This window comes from Octopus sinensis, linkage group LG12 (assembly GCF_006345805.1).
Source record: "Octopus sinensis linkage group LG12, ASM634580v1, whole genome shotgun sequence".
NCBI classification, from domain to species: domain Eukaryota; kingdom Metazoa; phylum Mollusca; class Cephalopoda; order Octopoda; family Octopodidae; genus Octopus; species Octopus sinensis.
In genome coordinates, this window is record NC_043008.1 from 19,073,277 (window position 1) to 19,085,776 (window position 12,500).

A 12,500-nucleotide genomic window follows, 5' to 3' on the forward strand; every position below is an offset into this window, starting at 1 on the left:
AGCGGCAGACAAAATACCTATTTCTATTTCTTTACTACCCACAAGGGGCTAAACACAGAGAGGACAAACAAGGACAGACAAACGGATTAAGTCGATTATATCGACTACAGTGCGTAACTGGTACTTGTTTAATCGACCCTGAAAAGACAAAAGGCAAAGTCGACCTCGGCGGAATTTGAACTCAGAACGTTACGGCAGACGAAATACGACTACGCATTTCGCCCGGCGTGCTAACGTTTCTGCCAGCTCGCCGCCTTAAACTGAATGAATATTGTATACTAACTTTGTGTTGAAAAGAACTGTAAGTTCTCTTTTCGTCTTTTCTTGAAACCGCTTCTTTAAAATGGAGATCAGCTCGGTCTTAAAAACAGATTCCAACAAATTTTCATACTGGTTCTGGACAAAAATCACAAACATGTCATCTTGAAGCGGACTGAAAAAAAAAACAAAATAAAAGTGAGTGTAAATTTAGATGATATAAAAAAAAAAGGTATCCGTTTTTTACAGAATGAAACAAGCCGCTAGCCCAGTCATAAGCAGCCTGCGGCCCATATAGCTTGGTTTCAAATTTTAGCACAAGGCCAGCAAGTTTAGGATAATGAGTAAGTTGATTACATCAACCCCACTTCCTTTGCTCAGTTTGTACTTATTTTATCGACGCGAAATGATGAAAAGCAAAGTCGAATGCGGCGGAATGCAGCCCATATAAATTGCAGTTTGTTTCCCTTCCACTGTAGACCAATAAATGCATGAGGACACTTCACTTAAAATGGTGATATTCTTAAGAAAGGCATGAACGTCACATAATCTATGATTTTCTTGCTTTGCATCATAAATACCAGTGGGGTGGGGTAAATGGATAATGTTTAAAGAGATAAACCCTAAGAAGAGGCGATCACTATCTGACAGAGTTAATTAAATTAAGCATTTAATTACTTGGGAACGTTACCAGAATGGAAAAACTATAACATATTTAATACAGTGGACATCAAATATATATATATATATATATATATATATATATATATATATATATATATAAGCTGAAGTTATCTGAGTCTGCGTGGCAGGTTTGGTAGCCTTCAACTAACACTATCTCCTCCGAGACCCTGCGGCGCAAGTTGAGCAAAATTGAGAGTATGATAGAAGAAGGCTTGCTCTTCCTTCCGTAGAAGAAAAAATTCAAATCAGACCGTGTTAACACCAAAGATTATTTACATCAAAAAGGTGCTTTTTTCTATGAAAATCCCTATTTTTTACGATTTTTTTTACTGCTGTGTCGTCGTTTTTCAGTGTATTTCAACCAGGAAGATATTCACTTAAAGAGAATAACAAGCTACATAATGCAGCATTTTTACTTTTCAAAAATTCCAATTCAAAAGAGTCGAAACAAACTCGAGCAGCGCCGGGCTATACTACTAGTATCTAATAAATACGAGGAATATATAGGTTAAGTAGGGGATACGTTATTAATCCTTCTTAATGAAGACTAAACTTCGGCGTATTTATATCAGTTGTGGTAAAATAAGATTAGATTGATAATTGTAACGAGTTGAAACGTCAAGAGTTATCTCCCCTACTTTCTAAATTTATCAGAAAATATTATTACATTTTTCACTATTTTTACTTCGTTTTTGTATCTGGTTTGTAAGATTCTGTATATGAATCCGTGCGTTGAAGCAAACTAAGGTATTTTTCCGATGTTGTTGTTGTTGTTATTATTACTATTATTATTATTATTCTATGTTTGACTTTTGCTTTATATTTGTACAAGTTGGCTCCAAGTCTCACCCAGAGACCTCAAGAGACAACAGGGTTGGAAGTTCATGTTGTTGTTATGCCTAGTGTGCCATATATTTGGGGGGTGGGGATGTTGTACTAATGAGTGTCTAAAAAAAACGGTTTTTTTTTTTGGTTTTTTTTTTTTAAACCGAAAATTATGTTTGTTTTAAACCTTGAGATTACATAGAGAGTATTTTGCGTAGGATATGAGCAGTTCCCATGAGCACTATCTTTTGAACTTCTGCCATTTTTGGGTTTCCTGGTATCTGAGTTAGGTAGCTATCAGCCCCTTTTGCTATCATTCCCAGGGCACCTATGACAACAGGTATTGTTTTAGTCTTCAGCTTCCACATTTTGCTGATTTCTATTTCAAGATCTTTATATTTGCTCAGTTTTTGGTAGGTCTTGACAGATACGTTTATATCGATTGGGACAGTCATATCAATGAGGAGGCATGTTCTTTGTTTGAAGTTTTTCAATATGATGTCTGGCCTATTTGCATCTATCTTCCTGTCAGTTTGAATGGTGAAGTTCCAGAGGAGTGAGATGTGGTCATTTTCAAGCACTGGGGGTGGTTTGTGTTCCCACCAGTTTTTTTCATGGGGCAAATCCAGGTTTTTACAGATTACCCAGTGAATATATGTGCAGCTCTATCGTGCCTGTTGAGATACTCTGTAGGCGCTAGAAGACTGCACTTGGAGACCACATGGTCAATGGTTTCATTTTGTTTCTTGCATACACGACACGTTGGACTGCTTCTGATCTTTAATATGTTGGCCTGGTAGTTTCTTGTTGGTAGGCATTGATCTTGAGCTGCTATGATAAACCCCTCTGTTTCAGATTTTAAGCCAGAGGCCATTAGCCATTGATGGGTCAGGGCTTTGTCGATATCTGCATTATTCGCTCTCTTTGGGTATTTGCCATAGAGAGGTTTTTCTTGCCATTTATTATTCAGAATATCTAAGGCCGCAGTTTTGGCACGGGTTTTCATGCGCCTAGCTTTTTCTGTGCTTGTTTCTTGTATATCTATCTCTAATTCCGAAATTGGTTGTATTCGGAATTCACTTAGATATTCCTTTGCCTGTTTTGTGACTGAGTATGATGCTTTCTTGTTTTCATGTTTTGAGACAAGTTTTAGCATCCAGTCCTCAGAGTTTTTCAGGTAGGTGTCTATGCCAATTGTAGCAATCTTCATTGTTATTGCCAGTTGCAAAAGACCACGGCCTCCCTCTTTTCTTGGCAGATAGAGTCATTAGGAGAGGGTGGTGCATTCTATGCATTGTCAACAGTTTCCTTATTTTTCTGTCGAGCTGACATATTTCAGTAATTGACCAGTTAACAATATTGAAACTGTAAGTCACGACTGGTATAGCTAATGCATTGATTGCTTCGATCCTGTTTCTTGCATTCAGCTCTGTCTTGAGTATTGCTCTCACTCTTCGATAGCATTCTCTCCTGATCCTTTCCTTCATCTCTGAATGCCTTATTCCGTTCCCTTCAATTATCCCTAGGTACTTGTAGCTCTCCGCGGTCTAGTTCTTTTATGACATTCTGTTGTCAAGGTTAACGTTAGATGTTTCTGTCATTTTTCCTTTGATAAAGGTAGCCTTTGCACATTTATCGAGGCCGAATTGCATTCTGATGTCGTCACTGAATTGTTTGACTATCGCTAGTAAGCCCTTGAGTTGTTGATCATTTTTTGCAAAAAGCTTTAAATCATCCATGTAAACGAGATGATTTATATTTTTATCAAACATTTTATACCCGTACTGCGCGTCATTGAGCAGCTTTGAGAGAGGTATTAAGGATAAACAAAAGAGGAGTGGTGACAGTGAGTCACCCTGGAAAATGCCACACGAAATTTTTACATCACCAGCATTTAGGGATTCACTGTCACTGTTCAGAGTTAGTGTGGTTCTCCATGATCTCATACTTACAGTCAAGAAGTTTCGCAGAGTTGGTGCTATCTTATACATTTCAAGGCATTTCCTAATCCAGCTATGTGTAGGCTATCAAAAGCCTTTTTATAGTCTATCCAGGCTATTGATAAGTTTTTGTGTCGTTTGTGACAATCTTCTAAGATCATCTTATTGATGAGTAGTTGGTCTTTACAGCCGTAGGATCCACGTTTACATCCTTTCTGTTCATTAGGGATTATGCTGCTGTCTGTTAAAAAACTATAGGTATATTCCGTCAGGACAGATGTTAGTGTTTTGTACATAGTTGTTAAGCAGGTTATGGGTCTATAGTTTTTTGGTTCATTTGTTTCTTCACTTTTTGGAAGCAGGAATGTTAACCCATTAACTAGCCAAGGAGGCATCCTACTAGGGTGTTGCAAAACATCATTGTACAGTTCTGTTAGCAGTTCATGGCTCTCTGGGAAGGCATTCAGCCAGAAGTTAGGAATTTTATCCTTTCCTGGAGACTTCCATTTGCTTGACCTCCTGAGAGCAGATCTTATATCTTCTACCTTGACACCCTCCCACTTTTGCTCTTCTAAGGGGTCCAGTTCTGTAGATATTCTGTCAATCCAGGGGGCCTTTTCGTTGTGTGTTTTTTCTTCTGCCCAGATTTTATTCCAAAATCTCTGCACTTCTTCTTTTGATGGTACAGACCCTGCAGTAAACGCTGTTTTTCCTATCTTCCTGTAAAAATTCTTGGTGTTATTTTTGAACATGTTGTTGTCCTTGAAAAATCTAACACGCTTTTCATACCTCGCTATGCGGGCAGCTTTGGCAGATACCTTTGTTTGATGGTTTCTATGGTGGCATCAATATCAAGTATAGTTTTCATATTGTATTTTTTCAGTAATTTTTGGGTTTTTGTAGGTTTGGTAATCTTGTGAGCCTTAAGGTTTTTCAAATATTCAATGTCAGATCTAAATATTTTAATTTGTTGTTGCTGACGCTCTTGCCAGAAGGCTTTTTGTGGGACTGTTGCCGTTTTCTAATCTTTACACCACATAGGATCGTTGAGATTTTCGCGGATGCATAGTATAGGTGGTTGAGGTTTGTGATATCAACATCATTAACTGAAATTATATCCTTAAGTGCAAGCCGGATTTTACCAATTATTTTCATGTTTTGGTTAGAGTTGCGGATTTTAGGAAGTGTATCACGCTCATCCATGCTGGTTTCTTTAATTTTCAGCCATTCAATCATGATTTGGTTTTTTAGCTCAAGTAGTTCTGTTGGGTCAATATTTGTGTGACTTTCTTTATCTATTTGATGCTCATCTGTCTTAGTGTTTATGATTGGTTCAGGGCGTATTTCACTTTGCCTATCACTTATACTAACTCTTTCAATCCTCTCTTCGTTTTTATCCGCCCTGGGCTGGTCTATAATCATTTCCTCTGTATTATCTTCTCTAGCTGCAGCTTCGTTCATTTTATCCGATATTGCTTGTCTAACCTGATCAATCTCTACTTCAGTCAGTAATTTCTTTTTTATAATGTTTCTTCTAACATTGGCAAGCTTGTTACTGTCTATGTAGGGTCTTACTTCAGGGTGTTTCTGTCTCCAGTTTAAGTATGCTTGTACAGTGCTAGACTTATCTGTGGGGAAATATATGGCATGGTAGAAGGCCTCAAGAACTTCTTTATTATCTTCCTAGACCATTTTTCCTTCTTTTTCTTTTGATTATTTGGTGATGAGCATGGATGGCCATCTGTTGGAATATTCCGGTTGTGGGGTTCGTCCAGCTCCTGTGTGTTGGGAAGATTTGATCCAGTAACTGATTTTTCAATCAGGATTTGGTTCAATTTTCGGGTACGTGGTCTTTTGTAATCCGCGCAATGACCAATGCGGTTTATTGTTTGATTTGTTGACCTTGAAGCATGACGAGCATCCATTCTTATATTAGGAGATGGATCTGTCAGTTTAGGGTTCACTACATGTAAGCATTGCTCATAGCGCCGCTTCTTAAGACTAGCAGATCTATATTCGTCTGTATTTTTTTTGTTGATTATTATTATTATTATTATTATTATTATTATTATTATTATTATTATTATTATTATCATTATTATTATTATTATTCAGGTCAATAAAATAAGTACCAGTGAAACACGGGGAGGGGGGGTGATGTAATCGACTAAGCTCCTCCTCTAAAATTTCAGACATTGTGCCTTTAGTAGAAAGTATCATCATCATCATCAGCATAATCATCATCATCATAATCATCATCATCATAATTATCATCATCGTCATCATCATCATCATCATAATCATCGTCATCATCATCGCCGTCGTCATCATCGTCATCATCATCATCATCGTCATAATCATCATCATCATCATCATCATCATGTTCATCATCATCAGCATCATCATCATAATCATCATCATCATCATCATCATCATCATTGTCATCATCATTATCATCACGGTGTGTAGAGCTGATAGAATCATAAGCACACTAGGCAAAATGCTTAGCAGCATTCTATCCGTCTTTATGGCAGCGACGGTAGTGGTGTTAATGTGTGTGTGTGTGTGTGTGTATGCACGCATGTGTGTATGTGTGCACACGTGTGCATGTGTGAGCACATATGCATGTGTGTGTGTGCACATGAGTGTATTGTGTGTGTGTATGTGCATGCACGCATGTGTGTGCATGCACGTGTGTGTGTGTGTGTGCACATGAGTGTGTTGTGTGTGTGTAAGTGCATGCACGCATGTGTGTGCATGCACGTGTGTGTGTGTGTGCAAGCATGCATGCACGCATGTGTGTGTATGTATGTGTTTGCGCGTATGCTTGTGTGTGCACACGTGTGTGTGTGTGCATGCATGCACGTGCTTTGGTGTATAAATAGTAGAAAGGGGGAAAAAAAACTTGCTCAATACAAGTATCTGAGTTTATTTCCTCCCGCAAAACAATGGCCGTTTCCATTCTGTTTCACCAAAAACGAATTTTTTTAGAGAAAGAAGATATTTTGTTACCTTAACACTATCTTTTGAATATCCTGTAAAGGAATCTTCCTTTTAACTATTTCGATTATAGCCCCTTTATGTGGTCCTTTCTTCACTTTTTCACGCCCAATCAGATACAAGTGTCTTCCTGTCAAAATCAGATCTCTTTTCATCGGCTGTAATAGTAAACAAGATTATCTAATTAATCATCACCACCATCATCATCATCATCATCATCATCATCATCATCATCATCATCATCATCATTATCATCATCATCATCATCATCATCATTATCATCATCATCATTGTGGAATGACCCACTTGGCAAGAAAGCTCTATGCCCCATAGTGGAGGCCCAGACATAAGGAGTTCAACATGGGATGGATTATAATATACCACATGTTACACCGACAAGAGTAATCATAGTAACAGCAACAGTAACAACAAGATTTTTAAGTCCATTTTTCCTGTTAAAGGTTTTATCAAAGCCAAAACAAAGTTCTAATAACAATGGTAAATTAAAATGATTAGAGTCTAGCTCTGGGACTTAGTGTAGGAATAGCACTTACTAGCCTTTTTTCAAGCTGTTCTCAGGAATTGAACTCAACATTACCAGTCAATAAAACACTTGTTAATTACATAGTGCTCCTGTGGTCTCATATGCCTAATTACATCAGCTGAGCAAGCAAGAATTTAGTGCCTTGACTGTGGGCACAACATAACAGTATCAGTATGTGAACAATCAGCATCTATACACTGTGTCAACCTATCCAGTCAGCATTGACACAATATGTCGACATATTCTGTCAGCAACTACACATTGTCAATCTATCCAGTTAACATCTACATACTGTGTCAATCCGTCTAGTAAGTATATATTTATTGTGTCAATCTGTCCATACCTTGTGAACAAACAGCATCTATACACTGTGTCAATCTATCCAGCCAACAGCTTTACATTGTGTCAATCCATCAAGTCAACTTCTACACAATATGTCAAACGATCCAGTCGACATCTACATAATATGTTAATCTATCGAGTCGACATCTACACAATATGTCAATCTATCCAGTTGACATATCTAACTCATCATCATCAACATCATCATTTAACATCCGTTTTCCATGTTGGCATGGGTTTAACAGTTTGACGGTTTGACTGGGGTCCGGCAAGCCAAGAGGCGGCACTAAGTTCCAATCTGAACTAGCAATGTTTCTACAGCTGGATTCCCTTCCTAATGCCAACCACTGTGAGAGTGTATTGGATGCTTTTTACGTGCCACCAGTACAGGAGCCAGATGGGGCAAGGGGCCTAGCATCAACCACGTTTGGATGGTGTTTTTTACGTGCCAGTCAGATGGCACTGACATCAGCCACATTTGGATGGTTTCTTTTTACATGCCACACAATATATTGACTTATCTGGTCAACATGTATACATTGTGTCGATGTATCCAGTCAACATCTACACATCATGTCAATCAGTCCAGTCAAGATCTACATGTCATGTCAATCTCTTCAGCCAACATCTGTATATTATGTCAGTCAATTCTGTCCACAACTACATACTGTATTGACCTATCAAGTATACATTTATACATTGGCTGAAATGTCTTTGATCATAGGTCACCTGAGTCAGGACTAATCTAGAACTAAATGACAATAACAACAATATAAGAGTGGGTACTGAAAAGCTATCTAATAACATAAGGCCAAGTTCTTCAACACTTTACTGCAAAAAATCAGGGAAATCACCTTAATTTAGACAAATATTTCCATGCAATAGAAGTTATTTGTTGCCTTACCTTAAATCTTCGGTCAAATTTAGTCACAGTCTCAGCAAATTCTATCCGTTCTTTCTTTTCAACTAAAGCTAGCAGTGCTGGTTTCTGATCCAGCCCAATGTAGTCACCCACAAAGTTACGGTTGAGGCTGTGGGTTCGACGCTCTTTCTTATTCAAGAATATATCAGAGGCTGTTAGTAATAGCAAGGAAAATAATAATAATAATATTAAAAATAATTATTTCTTATTTCTTTACTGCCCACAAGGGGCTGCATACAGAGGGGACAAACAAGAACAGACAAACGGATTAAGCTGATCATATTGATCCCAGTGCATAACTGGTACTTATTTAATCGACCCCGAAAGGATGAAAGGCAAAGTTGACGTCGGCAGAATTTGAACTCAGAACGTAGCGGCAGACGAAATACCTATTTCTTTACTACCCACAAGGGGCTAAACACAGAGGGGACAAACATGGACAGACAAACGGATTAAGTCGATTATATCGACCCCAGTGCGTAACTGGTACTTAATTTATCGACCCCAAAAGGATGAAAGGCAAAGTCGACCTCAGCAGAAATTGAACTCAGAACATAGCGGCAGACGAAATACCGCAACGCATTTCGCCCGGCGTGCTAACAGTTCTGCCAGCTCGCTGCCTTTATTAATAATTATTTCTTTTATTGGTCATTAGGGCCTAAGATGTGGAGGACAATATCAAAGGACAAGATACAACACACAAAACAGGTGGGGTTTACATCGATCAATGCAAGATTGATGTCTTGTAAAAAGCAGCCTTATTGGGCACAGAGCACATCTTAAGGAAAGTGTCATCTGTCTGAGGTCCTTGTTGTGACTTGACAGATGACTAAAGACTCCGGTGCATTTTTATCTACACTGTGTTATGAGGAAATAATAATAATAATCCTTTCTACTATGAGCACCAAGACTGAAATTGTGGTGGGGAGAGGTGAGGGTAAGTCGATTGCATCAACCCCAGTGCATAACTGGTATTTATCTTATCGACCCCGCTGAAAGGATAAAAGGCAAAGTTAATGATAATAGTAATGGTTTCAAATATTTCTAACCATTTTTAAACATTTGAACCTTTTTTTAAAAAAATTTTTAATCATTTAATTGTTTAACCATTTGTAACATGCTTTTTAATCATTTTTGTTAAAGAAGGATGGTTGACACCCATAGCCTTTTATTTTCTTATTTTTAATGGTCCCCAAGTCAGATGACAGCAAGAGAGAAAGTCATCTGCAAACCACCACCACTACCACCACTACCACTATCACCACCGTCATCATCATCATCATTACACAACACACAGAGCAAACACAACCATACCACCACCCACAACTTAAACACACTCCTGTACCACATTGTGTAGAAATTTCACTCCATGACCATACACCACCACCACCAACACAAAGGACAACGACAAATACAACAGCAATAACAACAACAATATGTAGATATACCTTCTAATCTTTGTTTGTAGTATTGGTTTTTAGCATAATATTTACGGAATGCCTTCTGGATAACTCGAGCATATTTGTCAAACTTTCTCTCCCGGACTTCTTCCAATAAGAACAACTGAAATAAAGAAAAGACAACACTTCAACACAGGCATTATTCTTTTATAATTCTCTAATAATACATTATGTCTTTAATACACTACAAATTAGTTGTCTGGTTTGGTATTATGATAATTTAGAAAATGGCAATTTATTTAATATGGTAGGCACTAAAAAACGTTCTTTAAACAATTTTCTTTTATTGCTTAAAATAATTATTTTGTATTTATGGAGATGTACTTGCATAGCAAGTGACCTGATCTGAGATTGTGTGCTAGAACGAAAACAATTGCAGCATGGAAGGTGACAAATTAAATTTAAATGTTGAAGTGAATCTAAGGAATTTTGTGTTTCTTAAATGGCTTACAAACACCTTCCACGCTGCAATTGTTTAATTATTTTGTAATTTTTTAAATCATTTTTAAATAATCTTAGACAACAGACGCAGGTATGGCTGTGTGGTAAGATGTTTGCTTTGCTTCCAAACCATGTGGCCTATAAAATGGTACTTTACATTTCCTAATTGGAGGAGCCAGGTTGTAAGCTGTTTTGCACATTGGTCCCCATGTAATAAACCTCGCACATGAGAATTGAAGAAGAATTTCAGTACTTTATTCCATAGGTGTGAAGACTCAATGCATGCTTTTATTTCATCAGATCTTGTTTGTCTCAGAATGACTGGTAATGTCTGTCTGAAGTCTCCTGATGAAATTAATGTAACTCCTCCCATAGATTTATTGTTGCCTCTTATATCCTGTAAGGTTTTACCAAGACCTTCCATTGCACCTCTATGTGACATGGTGCATTCCTCCCAAATGATAAGGTGGCATTGGCACAACATTTCTGCTGAACCTGAATCTTTGCTTATGTTACAAATTGGACGGTCATTTGGGACCATGTTTAGTGTTTTATAACGGTGAATTATCTATTTTATAACAGGCTGAGATTATCTTATTTATATCGTGATTATTCTCCCAAGTAGAATTTATAATCCACGTCTGTTGGTCACCAGTTTATAACGTTGTGTTGGATTATCAGGTTTAAAATGTTTTTGACTTAGTGTGGATATAATTTATGATGAGTTCTAACTTGGAAAAGATAAGAAATACAGATGTTTATTGAGTAGAAATCTATAATGATAAACCTGTCACTTATAACTTGATTATAAGTATTATCGCTATACATAAATCTTAACTCCATGATGAATTTTATACACCAAGACACTGGAACGTATATGTATGTTGAAGATAATTAAGCTCGCTCTTTTTCACAGCTATAATAACAGTTTCATAGTAACAGAAAAACCCAGTGTCTATTTACTCCCTCCACAACACTAATTTCAAAAAGTCTTCTTGCGAAGCTGGCAAAAATGTTAGTATGCTGAGCGAAATGCTTAGCAGTATTTCATCTGCTGCTGAGTTCAAATTCTGCTGAAGTCAGCTTAGCTTTTCATCCTTTTGGGGTCGATTAAGTAAGTACCAGTTACATACTGGGGTCGATGTAATCGACTTAATCCCTTCCCCCAAATTTGAGGCCTTGTGCTTTCAGTACAAAGAATTATACTATATATATAATATATGATTGGCTTCCACAAAGATACCTATTTTTTTATTGCCCACAAGGGGCTAAACACAGAGGGGACAAACAAGGACAGACAAATGAATTAAGTCAATTACATCGACCCCAGTGCAAAACTGGTACTTAATTTATTGACCTCGAAAGGACAAAAGGCAAAGTCAACCTCAGCAGAATTTGAACTCACAACGTAATGGCAGACAAAATACCACTAAGCATTTTGCCCAGCATGCTAACATTTCTGCCAGATCACTGCCTTCACACAGTTTGTACCAACCAAATCCACTCAAAAGGCACTGGGTGACCCAGGGTTACTTACCCAAGGTGCCATGCTGTGGGACTGAACCCAAAACTACATGGTTGCAAAGTGAGCTTCTTAACTACACAGCCATACCTGTACCATTTGTGTGTGTGTGTGTGGGGGGGGTATGTGTGTTTGTGTGTGAGCGTGTCTCCTTGTTTTGACTTCACGTTAATGCTGTAAATGATTTCCACTGTCATACCAGCGGTGTCATTCATTTTTGATATTCCTTAAGAACCTGTCCAGCCATTGGGGAAATATAACCTCACGTGGAAACAAGTAATGTTAGTATGCTGAGCGAAATGCTTAGCAGTATTTCATCTGCTGCTGAGTTCAAATTCTGCCGAAGTCAGCTTAGCTTTCCATCCTTTTGGGGTCGATTAAGTAAGTACCAGTTATATACTGGGGTCGATGTAATTGACTTAATCCCTTCCCCCAGATATGAGGCCTTGTGCTTTCAGTACAAAGAATTATACTATTTCTTTATTGCCCACAAGGGGCTAAATATAGAGGGGACAAACAAGGACAGACAAAGGGATAAACTCGATTACATCGACCCCAATGC

At 37.8% G+C, this 12,500-nt stretch overlaps 1 protein-coding gene across 1 annotated transcript in view; it reads right to left on the reverse strand.

Annotated features, from left to right (window-relative positions):
• LOC115217822 (unconventional myosin-Ie-like) overlaps positions 1-12,500 on the reverse strand; it is a gene marked incomplete at its 5' end in the record, with an annotated part of 70,507 nt that overhangs the window by 17,644 nt on the left and 40,363 nt on the right. Inside the window, 4 exon segments of the mRNA XM_029787504.2 lie at positions 284-433; positions 6,720-6,865; positions 8,498-8,667; positions 9,964-10,078. Coding sequence (XP_029643364.2) covers positions 284-433; positions 6,720-6,865; positions 8,498-8,667; positions 9,964-10,078 — 581 coding nt within the window.